The 27,408-nt window shown below is 35.1% G+C and overlaps 2 protein-coding genes across 3 annotated transcripts in view; both read left to right on the forward strand.

The window, feature by feature from the left end:
* LOC136839782 (melanocortin receptor 4-like) overlaps positions 1-5,442 on the forward strand; it is a 10,805-nt gene extending 5,363 nt beyond the window's left edge. The window contains exons 3-6 of the mRNA XM_067106121.1: positions 2,254-2,509; positions 3,125-3,245; positions 3,984-4,130; positions 4,392-5,442. Coding sequence (XP_066962222.1) covers positions 2,254-2,509; positions 3,125-3,245; positions 3,984-4,130; positions 4,392-4,778 — 911 coding nt within the window. The 3' untranslated portion in view covers positions 4,779-5,442. The remainder of the gene's footprint in view (positions 1-2,253; positions 2,510-3,124; positions 3,246-3,983; positions 4,131-4,391) is intronic.
* Positions 5,443-22,666: 17,224 nt separating this feature from the next.
* LOC136839783 (melanocortin receptor 5-like) lies at positions 22,667-25,557 on the forward strand. Of its 2 annotated transcripts, XM_067106122.1 has the most exons (4): positions 22,667-23,088; positions 24,050-24,170; positions 24,304-24,426; positions 24,751-25,557. In XM_067106122.1, the coding sequence occupies exons 2-4, from the start codon at positions 24,060-24,062 to the stop codon at positions 25,147-25,149; spliced, it is 633 nt and encodes a 210-aa protein (XP_066962223.1). In that variant the 5' UTR covers positions 22,667-23,088; positions 24,050-24,059; the 3' UTR covers positions 25,150-25,557. The 2 variants fall into 2 exon arrangements, with proteins under 2 accessions (XP_066962223.1, XP_066962224.1); XM_067106123.1 differs by lacking the exon at positions 22,667-23,088 and having other exon boundaries at positions 23,681-24,170.
* Positions 25,558-27,408: the final 1,851 nt, after the last annotated feature.

The following is a 27,408-nucleotide window of genomic DNA, read 5'->3' on the forward strand; positions in this document are numbered from 1 at the left end:
TAATATATGGATAGATGGGACAGTCAGCACAGTGATATTTGGATGAGAGAGACAGTCAGTACAGCAATTCACTGGATAAAAGAGACAGACAGTACAAGGAGGTGCCAGAAATTTTTTTCTGGGCCCTTCAGAGTTTTCCTGGTCAGTGCTGGGTTGGTCAGATAGTATATATATATATATATATATATATATATATATATATATATATATATATATATATATACATATATAAATATATACAGAATATATATATATATATATGTGTGTGTGTGTGTGTGTGTGTTGTTGTGTAGCATTGAAGAATGTCTCCTACAATCGAAGTGTTTTATTAATCTCTAATATTAGTACTACTACTACTACTACTACTACTACTACTACTACTACTACTACTAATAATAATAATAATAATAATAATAATAATAATAATAATGATAATTATATTATATATAAATTTCGTGTATATATATAAGGTCAATTATTATAATATTATTATTATAATGATAACATTATTATTATAATTATTATAGTTTAACCCAACCATTCCACAGTGGGAGATATTCTTTACCTGATGAAAGAAAAAGAAAAAAATTGAGTATAATCTTTATCTCATTATGTATCCAAGCATAATATTATAAGACTCATTACCATATCCAATGTGTAAAAGGGCTAAAGGAACAATACTTTGTTTTTGAATAAAATTTAGACTTTTATTCAGAATATAATACACAAATGGAGGAAAATTTACTGTAATAACATTAGTTTTATGTATTTCACTGTCAATAATTTTGAATAATTTCAAATATATATACAGTATATATATATATATATATATATATATATATATATATATATATATATATATATATATATATATTTACATATGTTTGTATATTTATATATGTATATATAAATATACAATATATATATATATATATATATATATATATATATATATATATATATATATATATATATATATATACATATATACATAAATATACATATATATATATATATATATATATATATATATATATATATATATATATATATATATATATATATATATATATATATATATATATATATATAGATGTTGTGCATTTCTTTCTGTAATGTTGATTTATCGTTTCTGGCTTTAATATTGTAGTAGCATTTTGAGTCCCAGGAGGCTTTAGAAAGACGCAGTGCAGTTTTCTTACTTCATTAACACACTCAGTAAAATAACACTGTACATATACATGTGAAATATATATACAAGTTAAATAGTATGAATACGAATTGAAGTGAGTCAGAGTGTGAGCCTTTCTCCTTCTTAACCCACAACTGGTGAGGCCTACAACCTCACTCTCTAAGGCTCTTTCTTCTTTTCCTTCTGTCTGCTCCTTCTCTGCTTTCCTTTTTGAAGGATTTTCAAAACGGAATGCCCATCCTAAAATAGGCGGGCAACAGCTTCTGTCCAGCCCCTTGGTAGATGTCTAGTTGGTTGAGGACTTATCTAAGGACTTCCTCTGGGTGTAATTAAATGAATTAACCCCTCCTTAGTAGGTGGAACTAATTATGTCACTGGAAATCCAAGATTTCGGGCTAGATTTGCATAGCTAAGATTCACAGGTGATTAATCTTCGCCAATGCTGCGCCAATGTTTGGCTACGTATTCATGACACTTCTGCTTCAATCGTCATTCCTTCAACGATTTCATTAGATTATACTCGCCCTGTTTATATAACATATCCTGTTTTCTATTCCCTCTCTTCCTCTCTCTCTTTCTCTCTGTCTTTGTCTCGTTATTTTATTCCAGTCTCTCTCTCTCTCTCTCTCTCTCTCTCTCTCTCTCTCTCTCTCTCTCTCTCTCTCTACTATTCGTCAATCTATCACTGGTTCAGTTCTTTTCCTCCCTATTATATCATTACATCACTCGGTCACCTACCAAACATTGTCCTCAATGTTTAATTAAACATAAAAAAAATGGATCCAGTGGTTAAACTTGCAATACAATAAAATGGATATAACAAAATGGATATAATAAAAATTGTTTCTCCAACTATATATATATATATATATATACATACATATATATATATATATATATATATATATATATATATATATATATATATATATATATATATATATATATATATATATATATATATATATATATATATACTCATATATATACACACACATATATATATATATATATGTGTGTGAGTGTGTACAATATGAATACTTATAATTGCATATCGACAGCAAATGTCCTCATGGTCGTCTCAATCATAAAATCGAAGACTTTGCGCAAGAAATGGTCAACTCACTTCACAGTCAGTTTTCTCATATCCTCCGCTGCCTCGGCTCTCAGCAGCATGAGCGTTGTTGTGTTGTCACTGATTGACAGCTCGGCTGAGGAAGAGAGGACTTCCTCCTCTGTGTCGACGGTACTTTTCGGTCTTCTCTGGACATTCGGCATTTCACATTATTTCACCTCATGCGCTCTGGCTTTGACCAGGTGAGTATCAACTACTAATCATCAGAAATAAAGCTGATACATAGACAGATAAATAGATAGATGGACAGCAACGAATTTTCTTCACTGTTTATACTTTGATTTTGGCCAACTTTTGTTCAACTTTTCATATTTTCATATTTGGTCGCTTTTACTATCAGCCTTTTCCACCTTCCTTTGACCTGTGCATCCTGACTTCTTAAACCTTTCTCTTCCATGTCATTCGCTATTTTATGCTTCCATCTAAATTTTGGCCTGATGAGTTCTAGGAAGAAATTGCAAGAACTCAGTTAGATTGGTAAAGTAGAATAGCTTTTAGCTTTTCGCTCTGTGGCACTACCCAGGTAAGAACTAATAAATGTTAGTTAAAATGGCAAATAAACACATAGGATAGATGCAAGGAACAAAACTGAATAAACTGAAATGTTAATAAATGAGGATATGAAAAACAAAAGCATACATAAAACTTAATTAATAAAACAAATTCTATTGTTATTGTTTCCGAAGGCGTACTATAGAAACGCCAAAAATTGTCAAAATGAATATTCTCTCGACGCTATACAGTTACAGGAAAATTGCATTTTCAGCTTACATGACTGTCTGAATCATCTCTTGCAGGCTGATGGCGATGATGTGGCCAGTGAAATACCAGAAGCTGATGTCCAGCAAAGTCGCGGGTTTCCTGATTGTTTTACCATGGATGCTTGCGGCGCTTATTTGCATACCTGCTTTCTGTGGAGTAAGTACTTCAGTAATTTATTGCCTTTGCTATAGATGTTATAAGTTGTATCAGTAGCAGGATGATTCATCATCTCTGAACGTTTGGGCAGAGTTTAGACAGCCAAGCAAGTCTCGTAATGCCATTTATAGAATTTTATCGCCTGTACTGGTAGCCACTGGGTAAGAGTCATCGCTGGCAAAAGGGGTGATTTCAGAAGGCGTTGTCCACCACTGGTGTTACCCAAAATTGCTAATTAACTTTCAGGTAAACAATTCACTGCTTAGGTTAGCAGAGGCAGAATCGGAGGTGACGAGTCATCCTGAAGCATCTGATTTGGTTAGATACACATGCATACATACATTAATGCATACACACATACATATATATACATATATATATGTACATATATATATATACATACATATACATATATATAGATTAATAGATAGACAGATATATACATAGATTTATATGTATATATTTATGCATTACATTTTTGATTGTGGAAACCCATAACTTCAAATAAATGCATATCAATCGACGAATGAATTAAAGAATAATAATATACTTTTCCTGACAGCTGACTCGATTCGAATATTTCCAAATCCTTGTCAGTGGTTGGATACTTAATTAAATACCTCTCGGGCTTTAAGAAACATCTACTGAGATTGAGCAGAAGTAGATGAAAAGAATAATACAATCCAAAAGTCTTGCTTCTCATGTAATTTCATGAGGTATTGACAATGACTCTTTCAGGTAATGGGTAAGCCAGACACGAAGACGGTTGAATACAAACCAGGTCATACAAGGTCAGAAAATATTACTGCAATGGCATACATGGCCACAACAGTTGGAGGTCCAGTGCTGACTGCCTGCTCTGCATATGTTGCGATGTTCATCCAGGTAACTTCTTCTGTGTATTATTTTTTTTTTACTTCCAAGAATATAATAAAGAAGATGTATGCAGTGCATTAAATAAAGAAAAGATCATTCATTTCTTTAAATCAAAATCAAGTTGAGATTAATCTCAATTCACATGGTATTAATACCAAATGTTACGTCTTATATTGCAAATTTATTATAAGTTTCCTTTAATATCTCAGTCATGTGTTTTTCGTGTTTGAAGTCCCAGTTGTTCAAAATCATTATACATTATCATTTTAGGCCTCCAGATCACAGTCTGCAACCAGCTTTCATGAGCATCACAACAGCCATCACATTTCTCAGTGGAAAAATGGCATAACGAGGGCCTTACTTGCCAACATCATTATTCATATAAGCTGCAATATCCCTCATGCCATTTGCCATGCAGTTGACAGCTTCAACAGGGATCATGTACTCAAGGCAGCAATCCACTTCATGTGTACAGTTCAGTTTATGCTGGATCCCTTGATGTTCTTCATTTTTGCCCAGGAATACCGGAAGGCAAGTCTCGAGCTTCTGAACCTCACGTTTCGCAGAGGTCAAAGGTCGACGCCCGCCTCTTCAGAATCCTACGGAGCCTCCAAGCGCTTCAGAGTGACGCTCGTACAAAACACGCAAGATTTGTAGGGTAATGGAACACTGTGCTATGTCACTAAGGCGTCAGTGAAAGAATAACAATAAAAGCTTTATCAAATGATCTCATTAATAGAAATCGCATTATGTACTCAATACTGAGGAGCTAAAATGTAAGCTAATTTGTAGAACTGGTTGTAAAAGAATTACTTAGTGTTCTCTGGAGTGGTGCGTAGAATAATATAATTTTTGTGACATTCAGTGAAATTAGATATTCTCCGGCGTGATTCAGATATTATGTGGGAGGTGATTTTCATAAGGGTTTCAAGGGCTAAAGTTTATGGCACCCTACAAACATGATATGATTTTTCCGGCAATATGCTGATGATGTAAAGCTTAGCAAAGGAAGATAAAGTTAACTGGGTGAAAAGTATCTGATTTCTATGATAATGATATTAATTTTACTTTTTATTTATAGAAATTATATTTTCAAGAAGGTATGCTCAAGACATAGTATATTCATTGCAACTTTATTTCTTGAATAAACAAATAACTTTATATACCTAGTTTTTCTAGAAAGGTATATCTAAAACATTAACTGTACCTATCCATAAGTACAGTTATGGAGTAAAAAACTTTCCTTGTTCCTGCTTAAAATTTTATGTATACTGAATGACTGAATTTCATAAAAATCTATACTGCTTTTGAAGATGAAAAATGTAAATTTTAGATCCAAATTTTAAGACTCAGACAAAATGTATGAAATATGTACCATGTCGATTTATTGTTAGATATGGCATTACCACTAAGGAAGAGCTGTCAGGCAGAAATACTGTGGTTATTGGCTGACCATGCTGTGTAAGTTGAGTTTAGAAGAGGGAAAAAGTTCCATTCCAAAGAATGATATTTTAGGATAAGGGTGAAAGCGTGAGAGGTGTAAGATCGATAGGGATAGAATATCACTTAAGAATACCTAAGAACCTGACTTGTAATATTTTGATAAAGGAAGTATTACGAGAGAAAATTTGGGTTATACTGCAGATTCACACAAGCAAAATGAACGATCAGTTGAGGTGCAAGGCTTCAAAAAAAAAAAAAAAAAAGAACCACGATGGAAAGACAACGCAAGAACAAACAAGTAAAAAATGCGAAGAAGTTTCTTCGGGGTAATCGAGTTTTCTGTGCAACGTATAATGCTGTATGAAACTCTCAGCCACGGCCCATGAAACTCTCAATCACAGCACATGAAACTGTCAGACGCGGCCCATGAAACTTTCAGCCACGGGCCGCTGGTGGCCTGTGTTGTTGGCACCTGTATCGGTGCCAGAACCACGATCATGGCTAACTTTACCCTTACAAAAAATAAACACTACTGAGACTAGAGGGCTGCAATTTGGAATGTTTGATGAATGGAGGGTGGATGATCAACATATCAATTTTCAGCCCTCTAGCCTCAGTTGTTTTTAAGATCTGAGAGCGGACAGAAAAAGTGCGGACGGACAGACAAAGCCATCTCAACAGTTTTCTTTTACAGAAAACTATAACTGATAATGACTTGAATGGAAGGCTCTGTAGATTATCCAGTGAGTATGAAGAGATACATGGCTAAGGGAATGGCTAAGTGTACAGTAATTTAAGGTGTCCATAATGTCTAAATAAATACAAGAATAAACAAAGGTAAGTTTCAGTGTTCACTGAAACACATTTCCCGAGGCAGATCATCCATTAATTATCAGACTAGGAAATAATATAAATTTTAGAATTGCCCAACAATAACGAATACCATTTAACACTCATTATGAAAATAATTTGAACTTTATGTAAAATCAGAGCAGTTTAAACCCAGTCTGTATTGAATCACGTTTCCTGTGATGTTATGCAAGTCGGCGCTTCAGCTGTTGACTCGATCCTTTCTCTTATCTCTCTTCCTGTGGCATCGAGAACGTTCTGATATCTTTTTTCTTCTCCAGACCCTGTGGAAAAATGACTTCTCGTTATAAGATCGGACGAAAAATTAACTATGAACAAAGTTATTCTTGCTAATTTTTTTCTGGTAATGTAAACAAATTAGAAAGTAAATAATGTTCCTTCAACCCCAGAATGAATGCGCGTAGGGCATAAATACATTCAAAAACGTGAATTCTACTATCACATTTGAATGCTTCCCACAAACATAACGCATTACAAAAATGAGACAGAGTATATCATCAGGTATTACGAATTATGCCCTACTGGTGTTGTCAAAGTTTCAAGAAGCTCCTAACAAATGCAGTTGATGGGTGAAATGGAAATAATATGAAAAATAAGCTTTTCTTTGAACTCGTGCACAAGATGAAATTATCATTCTTTTGTTACGTATCTGTAAAGTCTATGAAAATTACCTTACAAAAAAAGATTTCCTACTTAGGTCCTAACAACTCTGAAATTCTCATGTGATTTGTTAAAGAAGTGAAGGAATGTAGTGACGATGACTGAATGCAAAAGGTAAGTCAAGGAAACAGGAGGCAGATGGACCATTGACCTCCGTGGACTGGCTTCGTAACAAATAAGATTTTCATAACAAATGAGTCAAGATTCAGAACTTAGTGGAACAGCAGGTATGCCTACTTCCACCACTTACTATATAATTATATATATATATATATATATATATATATATATATATATATATATATATATATATATATATATATATATATATATATGGAGCCTCGATGGCTCGGTTGGTAGAGCGGCAACCACAGACTTCATAGAAACCTTTGGCGAGGGTTCAATCCCCGCAGCCGACCAGTCAGAGGCAGACACTTTGCTATCCGTGTAGACACCCCGGGATTACGTATGTAATCAACGGATAGGTTTGCTGAAAGCAAATGGGTGTTACAGACTAATACACACATAAACAAAGCCACTCCAACATCTTCTAAAAACATAACAGACACTTCACACGTCTCGAACTGTCGGCCTACCCGCCCAGTTCTCCTCGTGCTGCTGGGAGAAAGGGAGCGGGGGATTCGGTAACACATGTACACATTCGTTACCGGTGTCTAAGCGATGTCAGGCAGGGCAGCCGATCGAGGTTACGGCCTACCCCACTGCCAAATCAAAGTCCTTCAAAGAAGGCACCGTGCTTACCCCATATAAAAATGGGAATAAAAGCACGCTAAAACGAAGAAGAAGAAGAATAAATAAATATATATATATATATATATATATATATATATATATATATATATATATATATATATATATATATATATATATATGTGTGTGTGTGTGTGTGTGTGTGTGTGCGTGTGTGTATGTACGTATGATACTTTTCTCCTTCCTGCAGTGCTACTACAAATAAATTACTAAGAGTGGAAGCTGGGCAGTGGTATGGATGTTCTGGTATGTTTCTACACTGCAATATAACACTTCACAAACACACGTCGACAATTCATTTCATACACATCACAAACATATTGAGAACACAGGTCAACGGCCATAAGTGGAGAACGAATCATTTGCCAGTGCCGCATAATGGAATGAAGTGTTAGTTAGGAATACTAGTAAGTAAAGAGTCAGCTTGCATTCATCATGGGTGAGACGTGGGTCCGATAAGTTGCGTGAACTAGTGATTATGCCCTCCTTTACTGCAGTGAGGACGCATCCTAAGCCTCGCGTTTGCTGTTATACTGTATTTTGTTTACAGTTCTGCTTCCACTCTGCATTCTTGTCGCTAGAGTTTGTTAATGAAAATTGTTTCACAATCTCGAAGAGACCATATCTGCTTGTGCTGTTAAGTCTGATATTAATAACTGTTTTATACCTAAGTAGCAATGGTAGCGTATAACGTTAAACAAACTGATAAAGAAGAGGGACTCATCAAAAGACGCAGATTGCGTTATCCTTTCTACTAAAGACGGATACAGTCGAACATTTCAAATACCAGACTTCATCACTTCCCTTGAAGCCCTGTAAGGATTCTGACGCGACGACTTCGGTATCTCAGTGTGTATACTTTCCTCTCGCAGCTGACACCATCTTCTTCATAGTGCAAGTAAATCAAAGTCTAACTTTTTCTCTTATACTTGTTTAAATAAGATAAGAAATTTCTGTGTACTGCTTTTTTGAGCAAATGCTCGATATCAACTGGTAACTTCTGAGATTTGGAAATTTATTACTACCATACTTTTGATTATTGTTTTAGATGTTCAGATAATTGTGCATTGATCTTGGTATTAATGTTCATGATTATCATCACCCTCCATGCTCAGCACTTCAAGATTTTTCCCTTTTACAGCTTTTGAAGGAAATCATATCTATCTTTTGGAATATTTTGATTTCTTTCTATTGAAAACTCTCTACTGTAAGAATACAATTGCTGATGCGCAACAACAATGGTTATCGATGTCAGAAAGTTATAATTTTCTATAACTACTTGGATGTGAATTGTGAATTCTAATAAGTATTTATCACAAGTCGGTCTCCGGAAGAGGAAGTTGATTGCAGCTAACTAAAATGTGTGTCAGAAGTTGAAGGCTCAATCTTTGCCAAGCTAGGAGAGGTTCATTTCAAGATGATCGTGAATCGAATTTTTTTCAGAACTACGCACACTTTGCATGGAACAGATTGCTAATATTTCAGCAACTGATTTACTGCTGCTACTCTAAACATTAATGTTATTCTGAGATTATGCAGATTCAGTGACTAGAAACAAAGTTTAGAAATCGTTGCTTTTCTTTATGTCCCTATATCCTCAGGATATTAATCTCTTCTGCATGAAAATATTTTGATGTAAAATTTTCAGCGCAAACAGAAACGGAAACCTTCCTTGATCACCAACAGATACAGGAATATATAAATATATATATATATATATATATATATATATATATATACATATATATATATATATATATATATATATATATATATATATACATACATACATACATACATATATATATATATGTATGTGTGTGTGTATGTGTTTTTATATATATATGTATATATACATAACATACATATATGTACATAGATACCAACATCGGCTCGGGCCGGGCGAAAGGGCGCGGGACGAGCAACCTCATTTAAAAATGTCAGGCTCTTCTTTATTATTATCATCCCTTGGTATAAATAACCTCCCGACAAAGAGTAACGGGAAGAAATTCTCCGAAGATTTATCAGAAAGACTTCCCGCCCTTTCCCCGACGAAAATCACTGATAAACGGCGCTTCCTGATGATAAATGCAATCTTGGGCAAGAGCATGGAGTACTTTGAGAGAACATTGGTATTTCTACGGGACATTTCTCCGTATAAGTAGGGGAACTTGCTACGTCCACCTGTCAATCAGTAAGCAATTCACAAATTTTAACTTAATATTTGTTAGTCTTCAGTAAGTCATTATGGGATTCGCAAGCCTATATTTACCTCAGATTTGAGATTATTTATTGTAGTACTCGGATGTGTTTCTTTTAAATATTTTCTTTTAGAGTGGCGTGAAAAATATTTTATCAGCGATGCGGATGAGTACGTAATAATGAAGAGAGAGAGAGAGAGAGAGAGAGAGAGAGAGAGAGAGAACCGATTAAAACCTGCTCTATTGAGATGAACGTCCTGTGTAATCGCATACTCGCATTCACAAGAGATACATGAGTATCTACACTCTCGTGCATTTGGAGGCCATAATGAAATTTCAGCTTATACATGAAAAACGATAATCAACCTTATTTTAGTATGGTGCTAATTACAAAACCGAATCCATACATATACTTACAGGATATTTTTTGCCATCACATTGTAGCGTGTAACCAGGCTATTCATATTAGGTTATATATCAACAGGTGCAGTGATGGCTATTGTCTCCGAATCTTTCACCGCAAGATCTTCACTTTCTGCGGAAGCATCGAGCGTCACCCCGTCACCGATGAACGAAAATGGAACGCTTTGCTTCAGCGCTGGCATCTTTCTCGCCTGCGTTGGAGGATTCTTTGGTGAGTTCATTTGTCTTATCAGAAAATAAATGGTCCTTACATGGCTATCAAGCTTCTGCTACTGATGGAATACGAGGAGTGAATTTTCATCACGAACAGAGAATACCATATCCAGAACCCTAACCGTATCGACCCCGTAGTTGGGTAGTGCCGTTAGTGCACCTCACGGGGTGCACTGTACGCATTACTAAAGGCTCTTTGCAGCGTCCCTTCGGCCCCTAGCTGCAACCCCTTTCATTCCTTTTACTGTACCTCCATTCCTATTATCTTTCTTCCATCTTGCTATCCATTCTCTTCTAACAATTGTTTCACAGCACAACTGCTTTGAGGTTTTCCTCCTGTCACACCTTTCAGACCTACCTACTCTCATTTTCCTTTCCTGCATTGAATGACCTCATAGGTCCCAGTGCTTGGCCTTTGGCCTAAACTCCATATTCCATTCCATTTCTGGCCATATCGGAGAATGTCCGGATACCTGATATTCGTAAAGCGATTAATAACTTGAATCACTATAATCTATTATCTTTGGTTTTGAAATTATGCAAATGTACATGTTACACTCGTGAATGTTTCGGCATTACTGATGTCTCTTCAAAAGTGACACGAACTTGACATTTTATATTGAAGTGTTTAACGCAAACTGTCAACAGAAGCTTCGTTTAACCACTGGTCAAGTTAAATGAACGATTTTTGGAGGGGTGTTTGATTAGTTAAGTTATAACACTAATTCAACCGGGCCACCGAGCCTAAACTCTTAGAGCACATGCTCACGACAGAAACTGAGTTTTTTTTTATTTATAGTTTTTATTAAGTTAATTTTTATTTATCTAAAACTAACATTTTAGACGGTTTTAGCTCCTAATTACAACTCATGATACCAAATAATAATAATAATAATAATAATAATAATAATAAAAATAATAATAATAATAATAATTTATTAAATACACAAGCAATAAAAAAGTTAATATATAAATTAGTGGTTGTGAAATTTGAACATTGTTCACAGCATGTACATTAATGACACCACTTGATAATATATTTGGGAATCTACATACCAATAAATCTTTCACATAAATGCAAGGCTTATATTTATCTAGCTCCATTAAAGAAGGCTTTTTTTCTCACTTACATATTATACAAATATATTGTCCCTGTAATACAAGGTAGGTTTATTCATGATATGTAATGTTTGACCAACCAAATTTTATATTTATAGATAGCTAAGACTTTGACGTCATGATTGATAGTGTGTCCTAAGAAATATCAATGTAACATTTAATTTCAATATAACCGAGGGAAATTTTAAATTTAGTTCACTTTCACAAACGGTTTGACACTTTTTACTCTACATTATTCAGAGGAAAGAGAAATGGTGTCAAGGACTAGTAACATGTGCTTTTTTCTGCTCTTCATCTGTGTGATTTATTACGACGCTGTTTTTTTTTTCTCCAATATCAGATACTCTTATCAATTACTCGGCTCTGATCTTCGGGTTACCAGTAAAGTGCCTCTGTCACATTTCTGGCAAACGGAAACAAAGAATAAGAAAAGTTACACTGGGGAAATTCCGTTAGATTCCCAAGAACAATGTTGACAAGATGGTTAGAATTTCAGCTGTGATGTATGTAGTGCTGTTATAAATATATATTCTTCTTATTGCAGCGAACGTATTCGTGATTTCCGCCATGTTCACGAGCGCGAATTTACGTCAGAAAAGCTCATCTAAGCTGACGTTCAGTTTCCTGGTGTCATCAACCTTACTGACCATCACAGGCATGACCTTAGTTGCTGTATCATGGTACAATGACCACTTAGCCAAAGAAGGGGAATACGTTCATTCTGCAGCATGGATTGTACTCTTTGCACTCACCTGGGGATTTGCAATTGCGCATCATTTCACTTCCTGCACGTTGGCTCTCACTCGGTGAGTTAGTACATTCTCAGGTGAATTTGCCTTCTCAGTGAACTAAAAGTCTTGACAATCTAGAGGTTTTTAGCTCTAAATCAGCAGGTACCTTCGGATATTGGTGTTTATTTACAGCTGTCATTTTTATAATTCATGAAGGTGTCTTATACTTATATGCTCTCGTTTCGACAGATTAGCTTCGATGCTGCGTCCAGCCGCTTACCAGAGAGTGATGACAAATAAATCGGGATTCTTTGTCCTTGCTCCATGGCTTATCTCTGCCCTACTTGGGATTCCTGCTCTCTATGGGGTAATGAAATACTAGTACGAATTATCTTCTACTTCGTGAACATATAAAGTTGAAATCTTTGGTAGATGATCAAGGGTATGCCAAATGATCCAAGGAATTGCTTTGGATGCACATACCCAAAATCACTGTCATTGCCTTGAAAACTTCGCCTTAACGGAGATGAATTCAGCTATAACCTCTCGTGTTGCGACCTTTCTTCGTTTATGCGCTCAACTCTTGTGACAAAGTGTAATCTATAAGTTAAGCATACCTTAGTTTAACCAGACCACTGAGCTGATTAACAGCTCTCCTAGGGCTGGCCCAAAGGATTAGACTTATTTTACGTGGCTAAGAACCAATTGGTTACCTAGCAACGGAACCTACAGCTTATTGTGGAATCCGAACCACATTATAGCGAGAAATGAATTTCTATCACCAGAAATAAATTCCTCTAATTCTTCATTGGCCGGCCGGAGACTCGAACTCGGGACTAGCAGAGTGCTATCCGAGAACTCTACCGACTCGTCCAGCGAGGAACTTTGCTACCAAGTCTTTGGTATTTACTCAGTGACTGCACTGCTCAATGTCTGCGTAATGTTTGTGCTTTTGAAACAGGGCATTGCAAAATTATTGCTAAGAACTGTTTGCGGAAAAGAAATAGCTAAGAAACGTATTAAATATCAGTAATATCCTAACTCTACTTTATCCCGCGTGTGAAATGTAGATTTAACATTAATTGCTATCAACTAATGCTTGTTTTGTATCGTTTTTGACGTGAGCAATGCAAGTTTAAATCTTAAAAAACTTTTCTTAAAGAATAGCTATTAATTTCCCAGTGTACATAAAAGTTTTAACACTGGACTTGCCCAATATTTTCATATTATTTGAAAAGCTTGCTTTTGCAATATTAGAGAACCTGAGGTATGATAGATAACTCATCTCTTTTCTAAACGACTGGCTATGTCTGAAAATTTTCGAAACAAAACGCTGTTAATCAAAAAGATGTATTTTTCCTTCGCAGGCTTTAGGGGTACCAAACATAGAGCTGTTTGAATACGTTGCTTCTCCAGATCAAACGTCGTGGGAGAAAATTGGAATGAAGATTTATATTCTTGTTTCAATTGCGTTTCCCGTGACTGTTACTTGCATAGCATATGGAATCATGTTTTCGAAGGTAATATGCAGTGTGTCTTTAAGTTAATTAGTAATGAATACGTTTTTCAAGGTCAACTTGGATGTTAGGTTAAGTGTTCTTAAATGCGGGTGGGTCCTCTCGAACCATACAAATACAACACGCACGCACGTTATATATATATATATATATATATATATATATATATATATATATATATATATATATATATATATATATATATATATATATATACACTATATATATGTGTGTGTATATATACACACACACACACACACACACATATATATATATATATATATATATATATATATATATATATATATATATATATGTGTGTGTGTGTGTGTGTGTGTGTGTGTATGCATGTACATATTTGATAAAACGTATGTTTAATCAGTAGCAAATCTTTTAAGCAAACTGTAGTCCTCTAATCATCATTCTCATTAAAAATCACTTTACAAATAAAATGCAAATGCATCTAGCTATCTAACTACCAGCGATAGATACCGAAAAGTTTAATAGATTATGCTTTGAAATAAATATTTCCTACACATCACCAACCGCACTTCATTCCAGGTTTCCAAGCCCAAGTGGTCAAGCAACGACGACCAACGCCAAACCACCACTCACCGCATTTCACAATGGCGGAGTGGCGTCACCCGGGCCTTGCTTGCAAACCTGACCAGCCACCTGTGTTTCAACATACCTCATATAATAAGTCATATGGTTACCACCAATCCCTATGAATCGAGGATATTGCCCACTATCCACATCATATATGCCATTCAGTACATTCTTGACCCACTGATGTTTGTTGTGTTTGCTCAGCAATATCGGAAGGCCTGCGGACGTCTCTGTCGCCGTGCTGCGAGTGAAAGGTGGCAAGTGTCAGACGAATATTGAAAGTTTGGGAACAGCTCAGATTTAGAATATGTGAGAGATATAATGCTCTTCGTGCTGATCATTTTTGACTGAAGTGTTTTTAACCTGGAATGATCTTTTTCTCACTTTTCCTTCATTCTGCACTTTGTTAATTTGTCGACGTACTTTGTAAGCCTTGTATAAGCTTCATTGTGTAATATATTTCAAATTCATGTTGAGAGTTGCTGACATAAAAGAAATAAAGCTGCAAATTTCGAGACTGAGTATATCACGATATTTGAAGACCCTCCAAAACCCTCAGTTGTGTTAACACATTTTATGATGACTTGGACTTCCGTGAAGTAATTGCAACTCATAATCTAACTATGTCACCATTATCCCCGTGATTTCTTCGTATTGTCATTTAAATCTCTGAATGGTTAACCATTAGAAATATGTTAACGATAAGAACATTATTGTACTATCCACAGTATTAAGATTTTTTCCATAACAGCAACGTTATGAAAGAAACAACACATCGACATAGTTTCCCTTGATAGCATCGGCTTTGAAATTATCCATCTCGATATGGAGTGTCTGTAGCATTTGAAAAATGACTCATTTCAAGTACAGTGTTGCTCTTTGCAATAACTTGAGAACAAGAGATACCTGCAAGGGTGAACCACTGCTGCTAAGCTAATAGTGCCTTACGGATAAACCAATTTCCTGCCCTTAATTTCAAAGTAATTTCAAATTCATTTCCTTGAGATATACTTCACTGTAGTTTTGGATGGATTTGTCTCGAATAAAAGTCCGCCTGTATTAATTCATAGTACATGCTGGGACATTCAGAGATTAAAACTTGCCCCTTCATTGTCGTATGATTGGATGTGAAAAGTCCTTAAACTTAGCGGGCTAAACTTCTTGAAGCATTGTTTGATTTTCCACCTTAGTCGTAACTTACTGGTGAATACATGTGAATATGTGGAACGACTAATCTGCGTTTTTATAAGATACTGTAACTTGCGAGCAAGTTTTCCCACGGTGACTCTCCTGCCTGTTCAAAATATTTGTTTCAGCCAGAGCGGAAGTCTTAATCTGACTCTGAGGATGGAGTGATAACACGGTCTTTCAAGTCACAATAGGTAGGAAAAATTCACCTCATGTTTCTCACTCAAGCAAAGCAAGAACTCGATAGAGGTCTCAGGAATAAAAGAAAAATCAATTAATTGTATTTGTGCACAGTATGTATATATGTATATATATATATATATATATATATATATATATATATATATATATATATATATATATATATATATATATATTATATATATATATATATAGATAGATAGATAGACAGATAGACAGATATGTGTGTGAGTGTCTATGTGTAATAAAATTACCATTATTCTTATGGTGCGTCTATTATGTTTACATATATTATAGTTTGACCATCCTGAGCTGAAATAATCGTTGAGGCATATCAACTAAGCATCTTCAAAGTATTGAACAATATAGATTTTCGTGTTGCTTCAGCGATAGCGAAACACCCTTAACGCATTTCATGAAACCAGTGTTTTTTTACTTAAAATCGAAACGACTAAAGCATAATCTGTACTGAATCATGTATCTTGTATGCCATGTCTCAGCCGTCATCTAAAATTTGACATTCCGTTTCCTACTAATCATATCCTTCGGTGTCAACAATGCTCTGATATCCTTTTCCGTCCTCGCTGTCCGTGAGAATATGGTTTCTCGTTTTCGAAAGCATTTTAAGAGTTGACGATAAATAAATAAATAAATATATATACATATATATGTATATATATAAATATAAATATATATAAATATATATATATAAATATATATATGTATGTATATATATAAATATATATATGTATATATATATATATATATATATATATATATATATATATATATATATATATATATATATATATATACATTTTTGTCTAGTAAGGACACCCTGAATTTGTGTGTATTTCTCACGAAGACTTTACGCTTCTTCATGAACTCAGGTTTATAATAAAAGGAATAATGGAATGGGACGTACTTATGACGTATGTAGAATTGCTTTTTGGAATCAAAATGATAAAATGGTACATTTTACCGCGCAGATAATCTGAGGAAATATTGGGTAAAAGATATATCTGAAGAGGACAATACGAGCAACACCCTGCAACGAGTCAAATGAGTTCAAATCCCTTTGAGTATTTTTTTTTTTTTTTTTTTTGAAAAGGGACCAGATTTCAGCCCAGAGAAGACATCATCCAGAATGCGACGGACCACCTGTGCGCTACCTCAAAGAGGCGTTCCAGCGCTGCTTCCGACAATGGGAGAACCGCTGGGAGAAGTTTGTGGCAGTCCAAGGGGACCACTCTGAAGGAAATTAGTGTAAGATTATTGTATCTGAACACGAGTATTTTCTATGAATAAAAGTCGGATATTTTGTTAACACATCTCGTATTACTAACTATAAAGACCACATTAATTAATTTATTTCCATTGACCAACCGAGCAACAGGTGTGGATATGCGAATAAACTCAGAGCTAATAATGGTTCCTGAGGTTAATGAAGACTGATATATGAAATTTAGGCAGTCAAGCTAAGCTACCGGGGGCACTTAACGCCATTCAGCGCTAAAGACAACGAAAAGATGGAGTTGGAGTGGCTGGACAGCAAGATAAAGAGATCCAGAAAAAAAAATGAGATGCAGCACAAGGATCTAAAGGTGGAACTGAGAGATAATCCCACAGCTGCACTAACCAGTCACAGTTAGAGGTGCTGGACAGCAAGGGTGAAGGAGAGGAAGCGAATGGAGGCAAAGTTAAAGGCTAAAACACCCTTTAGTAATGCCCAAAGTACACCACGTGGTCACCAGCCCCTAAGGACTCCTGAAGTTGATGACCTTTGACACAAAAAATTGTGTTAAACATAAAACAAGGCATTGTCAACACTTCTGATAGCTGGCCTGATCGTGGTTATGAATAAGACCTGTGTTTTTCACTCTAGTCAGTTATGTACAGTATACATAGACAACAACTTCTGAATCTAGGGGCTTCCGGAAAGTTGTTTCATTAGAGGAATGCACAAAACAAATATCAGCCGGAGACTCATACGTCTGAAATCTACCTAATCCGTGTTTACTGAATATGTGTATGAAAATCCTATACATAACACTTGGTGGCTCAGTGGTTTGACCGTCGACTGGAGCTGCTGGAAGGTACTGTGTTGAGGGATCGAGACCCAGCGGTACCGATGCACCTGTCACTTGAAAAATTCCGCTTCGGTGATAATTCTCCATCGGGGATACTCCCGAAGTAGCGTGAATTGGATATTAAACGACACTTGTAGCTTCATGATTGTATATAAATCACGGTGTGATAAAAATTTCATATATATATATATATATATATATATATATATATATATATATATATATATATATATATATATATATATATATATATTAGGTAGTGTCCACAATGGAATTTCTGTTACAAAACATAGTGTGTTAAAATATATTATGTACAAAGTTTATAGCTTTCGTCCAACTGGTGTGGACTTGATCAGGTCCACATCAGTTGGACGAAAGCTATAAGCTTTGTACATAATATATTTTAACACACTATGTTTTGTAACAGAAATTAAATTCCATTGTGGATTTTACCTAATATTTATGGGTACGGCATAGTACTTTTTATATTCCATATATATGGCATATACTTTATATTCCATATATATATATATATATATATATATATATATATGTGTGTGTGTGTGTGTGTGTGTGTGTGTTTATGTGTGTGTATGCACGTGTGGGTGTGTATGTGTGTGCGAGTCTATGCGTGTCTGACAAAACTTCACAATTAGGTAATTATTACAAAATAACAAACTTTCACCCTGGAGGAATTGATGTCGAACCTAAGTAAAGAACTTGAATTCGCCAAGAATAGGTACAGCAGAACCAACGACAACTTCTCTCTCTCTCTCTCTCTCTCTCTCTCTCTCTCTCGTTATAACACGATGACATCAGAGGAAAATCGCTCACAGAAATGAATATCGTAAATACATTAGTATATCAACTTTCAGGAATAATTCGCACTATGCATTACGTTATTCTTTATAAACATACCATTTCATATTTCCTAACTGAGAGAATCTACGAAGTGATTATACCACTGCCACTTTTTGTACACACACAAATATACTGTAATACATGCTAATATTCTATGCGAATATTTTTTGCCCTATGTAGGCAATTTGATTCATTATGTTGAAAACTCCAGGATCTTTTATTTTCCCTTTATCCTAGCAATGTTTTGAAATGCTAGGCGATTCAAACTGCTTCATTGACACCTGGCAACAGTTTACCGTCGTTAAAAGTTTGCAAAGTCGTTAAAAACTTTATATGTCTTATATATTGCACACCAGGGGTGCGTTCTATAGCGCAAGGTGAAAATGAAAAGTTAACAAAGCGTCTCTATTTTTTTCTTTGAGAGAGAGAGAGAGAGAGAGAGAGAGAGAGAGAGAGAGAGAGTTTAAATCGAAAGAGTTTTTCACATATGATGGACAATTTCCAGCTTGGTAAACATGTGACACCTGATGTATAACGATATATCTAGCAAAACTAATAATACGAGCAAAATTAGAAATAATACTAGCAATGCCCACAGGAAAATGATGTATTTTTATTAGGTTTGTATGCGACGTTTCGAAAAGGAATTATTGTATATCAGACGATAAAACTGAAAAATGTAACCGATCCAAAGAGTTTCTTATTCGGCATTCGGTAAGTGATCATAACTGGTGATCTTAAACTAATATAGACGAAGGTACCTAAAAAAAAAAGAGGGGCTTTGATCAACTTTTATCCTGATGGCAGGGCATGCAATTACAACAAGTTCATTATAGAACTTCGTTAACAATAAAAACTGCCTAAGTGTAATCTCAGTGGTTGCAATGAAATCACAGGAAACATCGTAATTATACGAATATTCTGCGCTAGTAATATTATCTTCATAGGCATGGTATTTTGTTGGATGCAATGATCTCATGTGTTATTTTTGGTCATTACTTTATTTCAAATTATTTTCTTTCATTCTTGCAACTGGTAGATGTATGGTGACTTTTTCCATTGTGCAATTCACCATCTCTATTCTGTCAATTTTGACGGTTTTGTTTCATATTTTTCTCTTAATACTTCAGCATTAAAATAGTGAATGGTCATCATGAATTTAATTAGGATGCTTGAACATAAAGTTTCTATTTCGTTTCCTCATAAAGATTCATGAGTAATAAATACCTCTGTTATATCAAATGATACCAGACTATCTGCATCGTATTACGCAAAATGAGTCTCTTTTTAATAATGTATTCCTTTTAGATCATGGGCTGCATTAGAATAGGTAAACATCATCATCTTATCATGTTTGCACAGTTACAATACGAATGAAGTTTTTATCCCAGGCGGGGAGAATTTCTCACGTTCCGAAATATACATTTTCGAAAATAATTATATGCATATTACATTCAGCGGAGTCATTGATTTCCGAGAAATAATATGGCTCGGGGATTATTGAGTGTTTAATATTTAGAATGAAGTTATTTCTGAAATTCAGGAACTAGAATAACATTAATTTTTCTTGTCTTGTTATGTCTTGTTCTCTCTCTCTCTCTCTCTCTCTCTCTCTCTCTCTCTCTCTCTCTCTCTCTCTCTCTCTCTCTCTCTGTATTTCTATGGTTACCAGGTTCCCTGCCACAGACAAGTAATTTCCCAACTATTTGATAATGAGAACCATAATATAAGAAGCTTGTTATCTGTACATTATAAGACAACTTATTATCTCCAGTAGTTTTAAAAAATGATAAATACTCTTGCGGAAATTCAAATGTGATGATGTTTTCGATAAATATGGCAATAAAACTTTTATATTAAATGTTTTGTTCATGAAAATGTATTGAGCATTAATCGTCACAGGAGATTGAAAAGGAGGGAATGTCTGTTGATATCTGAAGAGAAGGAAAGGTTTTGTTATGCTTAAAATTAGGTATACTTCTCATAGGAAAGGTTGTTAACTGTCACTCCGGGTAGTCCACATAAAATGAGTCAAAACTGAAATTTTACGCGGGAATGGAAAACATTTTAGAAAGTAAATTTTCTTTGCCGTCGCACATCTGGCAACTATGAAATCAGAACGTCTAACAGGAAGTTAAGAGTAACATCTGCAACAATCCTAGTTAAAATGTCAGTGGACGTGTTACTTTGCTGTCAGAAGGACAACGTTCGGCGAGTTCTTCTTACAGTTGAAGAAAAATCTTTCTTTTTTCTTGATGACTTTCGCGTTGAAACTGTGAGATTATTATTATTATTATTATTATTGAAGTAGTTTAACCAGACAACTGAGCTGACTTTCAGCTCTCACAGAGCTGGGCTGAAGCTGTGAAAGAAGCATAACATTATATCAAAGGTAAGGATAAATAAACACTTGCTGATTTAACAATCATCAACGATAACATTAGTAAACAAGTTAAAAATGCGCTGAAGTTTCTTCGGCGCAACCGAGTTTTCTGTACAGCGTATCACCAAGGGCACCGAAAACAGATCTATCTTTCGGTGGTCTCGATATACTGCTGTATGAGCCGCGGCCCATGAAACTTTAACCACGGCACGGTGTTGGCCTGTCGTATATTGTTGTCAGACTACTGAGGTTAGAGGGCTGTAATTTGCTATGTTTGATGATTGAAAGGTGGATGATCACCATACCAGTGTAACAGCTCTCTAGCGTCAGTAGTTTTTAAGATCTGACGTCGGACAGAAAAAGTGCGGGTAGGAAAAATGCGGACGGACAGACAAGGTCGGTACGATAGTTTTCTTTTACAGAAAACTAAAAACTGAAATGATCAGCCTATAAAACAACTCTTTAATTAAAAAAAAAAATTGATAAGAAAACAATTAGAACAAAACGAGGTTTGTCTGTTCTTAGGCCTGCTGTTCTGCGTATTTTGAGGAATAGACGAGAGAAATTCCGTTCCATAAATTAGCATTATATCGTATTGCTTAATTTGTTCATTCACACACACACACATATACATATTTATATAAATGTGTGTTTTATATATATATATATATATATATATATATATATATATATATATATATATATATATATATATACATACATACATTCAAACTGGATGGTATACATCCAGTTTATATCCTTTAGTATGTGTAATGCACAGAACAATTGTGAATGTGATGTTAATATATAGTTAGTATATATATATATATATATATATATATATATATATATATATATATATATATATATATATATATATATATATATATGTGTGTGTGTATATATAGTTATATATATATATATATATATATATATATATATATATATATATATATATATATATATATATATATATATATATATATAATTACACACACACATATATTTACATGTGTATGTGTGTGTAGGTGTATGTATCATTCATTATAAGTGCTTATGTTTTCCTAATATGTTTTTAACGAGCTTTTATTTTTGTTCATCTGAACCTGACAGGATACAGCAATGACAAGAGGATCGAAGAGAAGTGGGTTTTCCTCTAAGTTATGAGCGTGCGTTATAAAGCCATGAATTTAATGGAAAATAATTCAAATGAGTATTGTGACAGCTAATTAGACAATTACTAATGTTCGATACATTTAAATTTCAGCAGCAAAAATGTCAGCCGTTGAACCAAAACTAATACTTTTGCCAGTCATTCATCTTGGAGGAACTGCAGCAATATTAGGCAAGTTGTCACAGAAGCTTCCCGATTTTCTTATGAAATAGTGATATTTTGATAGTTACCCCCTCGCCTGTTTAATGATCGCATTTATTATTCTTTTGTCCCTTTTTTAGCAAATGCACTGGTCATATCTGCCGTTCTGCTGGATGCGAATTTACGAAAGAAAGTGTTCACGAAGATAATACTCTGTCTTTTCTCTTCTTCTTTACTCGCGACCGTCTTTTACTTGGTCTTGAAGAGTCTGTCAGTGTTCGATGTATCTGTCGCCTGGGAAGTAGCCAGGTCGCTGCAATGGAGCCTGCTCACCGCCTATCAGTACAGCACTAGCATTCTTGCCCTCTCGCGGTGAGTCTAACACTTGTGCACGGTTTGTAATATGGCTTATCATCTCATCATTTCTTCACGGTAAACTTGGAATCGCTGTCGTTAGGGCAAGAGCTCATTTGAAAGAAAATAACATTTGCTAGTAATGGACTTTTCTCTGAAAGAAAATGGATTAGGTACATTCATCTACAGATACGCTTGGACCATCTAGTATAAGTGCAGCTCTAGAGTATCAATGATTCGATGATGAATCTTGCATAATAGTTGATATGCCTCAGGTGTTTCCAACGAGATTTTATAATCTCGACGCAGATGGAAGAAAAATATGCCAAAGAGACAAAACATACAGGTATCGTTATCAAGTGTTCCAGAAGCAGACAACGTTCTCAAATCCCTTGTGAATTTCTAGGTCCATTTGAGTACAGACCATCTACTAAAATCTCGTTTTTTTTCCCTGGAATTCAGTAAACTCATATCAATTTTCATATTTTTTTGAAGAAAGTGATGTCATTACATTACATAGCTATAACACATCTTGGTCAAAATGTATTACAGGAAATGAGTATTATTATCAGTTTAAATATTTTGATGAATTTCAAGGTTACTCCTGCTGCACTTATTATAAAAGAATTATATTCTTAGGTTTCATTTCCTTTACTGTATGAGTAACAGTATATAAACGACTATCTGTTGATATGCACAACATCTGATTCCTGTGTTCTCAAATCAAGGAAAAAATCAAACCATGACTTTTTAAGTATCCTGTCGATTCTACCTGACCAAAGTTCCGTTTTAATTCCTAGTGTTTCACTAGTGTTTTAAATACACAGGCGAACATATAACACTGTGATTATATTAACAATGAAAGTTTCCTCTACGAGAACGTAATATTGACAGAAAACTAGCATCGTAAATGTGAGTTGTATAACAAGCAAAATTGTAAAAAAAAAAAGAACCTAAAACTTCCTCTCTATCTTTTCAGTCTTGTTGCCATGATGAAGCCTGTAAAGTACAAGATCCTTATAGCAGCTTACAAAATTGAATACCTGATCATTATTCTCTGGACGTTTTCAATTGCAAATGGTCTGCCGGTCTATTACGGGGTGAGTTTCCATACAACCAGCCATCAAAACTTATTGTTAACTCGTATGCCATAGCAGGTGTCGCATCAGAGTTGCATATCTATGAAAATAATGTTAAATTTCGTCTGAGTTGATCATCTGTTTTACTCGACAGGTCCTGAACAAATCCGATTTGAAAAACCCAGTGGTCCAACTTCTGTCATTGGTATACGTCACATACACATTCATTATCCCTTGCATAGCGTCATGGGCTGCATATATAAAAATGTTTGTTGAGGTACGTATGAACCCTCAGCTTTTTGTAGTTAAAGTGATAGCGTTTAGCTGATAACTTTATGACTTCGATATAAGTTTACAAATGTATACTCATACGGTTAAAGCTAAGCGATTGTTTTAAAACGGGATGGTGCTAGTTTCAAAAAGCAGAGATGGCAAAATGATTTAGTAAATGGCAACTAATAATATAAAAGCTTACAAACTAAATCGCTAGAAAAAAAAATCAGTTTTTTATCCATTCATACGCAGAAATGTTTTCCGAATTTAAGCCATACGTATGGTGGTGAATATAAGAATACTAATACCATCCAAATTCGTCTTGTAGGCCTACAGAGGGAGGAGAATGGATGCCAGCCAAGGAACTGAAGAGGCTCGTCACAGGGTCTCCCAGTGGGAAAACGAAATCACCAGGACTCTCCTCGTCATCATCGTCGTGCAGACTGCATGTTCGGTTCCCCACATGATCTATCACATGATAGCTTGTTTCAAGGACGTCAGTTCCGGTTCAGATGCCATTCATACAATACAGTGCATTCAGTTTCTAGTCGACCCACTCGTATTTGTGACGAGGGCTCGGGAATACCGCAATGCTGTTGTTCAGATGTTTGGATGCATTGCTAAAAAGCGCCCAGACACCAGCACTTTGGAAGAGGACCATGTTGATCCAACAAATATCGTTTGCGCAGATAAATCTGCTCTACACGTGGCACTTGAGATGGTGTAATTGCTGTCAGACTTGCTTTTCTGATTTCTTTGGTGCCATTGTTTATCCTGCCTTCGCGTTTGGTCATTTGAAGGGGGCTGTTCTCGTTATCTTTAAGCTTCATGAACAGTTCCTACTCAGTTTTCATATAGGCTATTCATGTAATCATCCATAATGATCAGAGATATTGAACATACAATACATATATTTAAATACCAACTCTAATTACTTTGAAATATATATATGCATGTTCTATTATTAATTATGTGTTCGTATTTACTCCTTTTCCTCTGTTGAAGGCGAATACCTTTTAGTGCCACAGGCTTTACCCTGCTTCACTACTTACATATGTACATTCCATGTAGTTCCTTTAGCCGCCTGCGTTTCAACAATTTGAAGGTACAGACACAACTTAGAAATGTTATTTGGAAAGGTTGAAATAATTTTATTATGACTTGTATAAGTCATGCTTTTTATGTCTTACTTTGAAGAGTAGCTTTAATATACTTAACGAATTACATTATTGCTTGTGATGAACAATTGCTAAGAAAAGAATTTTGTTCAACTAAGCTAAAAATGGAACCACTGTGTAAGTGAAGCTAATCAGGAAAGACAGTCAGAAGCTTACGAATATTGGCAATCCTCTTACTTTCTTATCTCGTAGATTCCTTGAGTTAACACAGATCTGTTTTAACGTAAGAGTGTCCTGCACACTTGGTGTAATTTGGGAAAACCAGCCTTATCGTCACTTTCAGTTCCAGGTTCACAGCTTTTCATCTTTTCTTAGTCTTTGATTATTCAAGACTTTCTTAACATTGTTTAAGTATATGCCATAAGATTAACGGTAAGAAAAAGGGAACGTTTGCCAAAATTTTCTATGAAGACTAAATCTATTAGTTTGGCAAAAGTAATAAATCTACGGTTTAGGCTAAAAGGCCTTTTATGAAAAGAGATCTTCTGTATCTGGAATTTTGTCACTAGCCCTTGAAATATTTGATGATAGAGCCAACGATCATCATTACCTTTGAAGGAATCATGCTCGAATAATCAAGCTCTTAGTCACTATACTGTATATCAAAACGATTTCGTTTCCTCACGGTAAGAAAATTAAAAAAAAAAATCTAGAAGGCACTTGGCTCCCCCTACTGAGTCTACAGCCACCGCAATCTGCAGACAGAACCTTACCACTAGCCCCTACCCAACATGGCAGACATCGCCTTCACCCAACATGGCGCAAGAATTTTCTCCAAGCTCGACCTCAAGAAGCACAACAGCAACCCTAAGACGGCGATTATCATATCTTGCGGAACCCATACAGCCAATTATGTTAAGAAAGTCTTGAATAATCAAAGACTAAGAAAAGATGAAAAGCGGTGAACCTGGAACTGAAAGTGACGATAAGGCTGGTTTTCCCAAATTACACCAAGTGTGCAGGACACACTTCAAGTTAAAACAGATCTGTATTAAGATAAGGAATCTATACGAGATAAGAAAATAAGAAGATTGCCAATATTCATAAGCCTCTGACTGTCTTTTCTGATTGGCTTCACTTACACAATGGTTCCATTTTTAGCTTAATTGAACAAAATTCTTGTGTTAGCAATTGTTCATCACAAGCAATAATGTAATTCGTAAAGTATATTAAAACGCTCTTCAAAGTAAGACATAAAAAGCGTGATTTATATGCCATGTTTGGCCTCCCTACCTCCGGGGCCACATTCCAAAAACTAATGGTCATTGTCCTGAACTATATTCTTTTTAAACTGGTGAAGGATACATATTTCAGCGTTGCTTCAGGGAAAATGAAACTGCCTTTAACGCATTTCGTAAATGTAATGTGGGTAGCAAAAATTAATCTGAATCATGCATCCGTTTCCTGCTAGTCACATTCTCCAGCCCCGACTACGTTCTAGTGTCCTTTCCGTCCTCACTGTCCGTGGAAATATCTCTTCATGCTTCAAGAGAGTATCTGAAGAGTTGATTATAAATACTCATTTTATTTTTTCCTAATGTTCTTTCGTGATGATGAATAAATGAGCGTTTGTTTTTCATAGCCTATTATTCATCACAAGAAACCAGGGCAATGATGTGGGGATTATGAAATGAAAATAATTTTTTCTTCGTTAAACACATATTTGAGCTTCGGGAAGGCTGTTTAATTTTCCAAAAGGCTTTGTAACAAGGATGTACGCAAATACCTATGAGCTAGAATTGCATTCCTCTGAAATCTACATATTCTCTGTTTGTTGAAAAATATGTATGAAAATGCAAGTGTCTGCA

This window comes from Macrobrachium rosenbergii, chromosome 6, assembly GCF_040412425.1.
Source record: "Macrobrachium rosenbergii isolate ZJJX-2024 chromosome 6, ASM4041242v1, whole genome shotgun sequence".
In the NCBI taxonomy this organism is placed as follows: Eukaryota; Metazoa; Arthropoda; class Malacostraca; order Decapoda; family Palaemonidae; genus Macrobrachium; species Macrobrachium rosenbergii.

Coding starts and splice junctions, on each gene's coding strand:
- LOC136839783 (XM_067106122.1), top strand. CDS start 24,060: ATGATGAAGCCTGTAAAGTACAAGATCCTTATAGCAGCTTACAAAATT. Junction 24,171..24,303: donor GTCTGCCGGTCTATTACGGG/GTGAGTTTCCAT, acceptor TTTACTCGACAG/GTCCTGAACAAATCCGATTT. Junction 24,427..24,750: donor ATATAAAAATGTTTGTTGAG/GTACGTATGAAC, acceptor TTCGTCTTGTAG/GCCTACAGAGGGAGGAGAAT.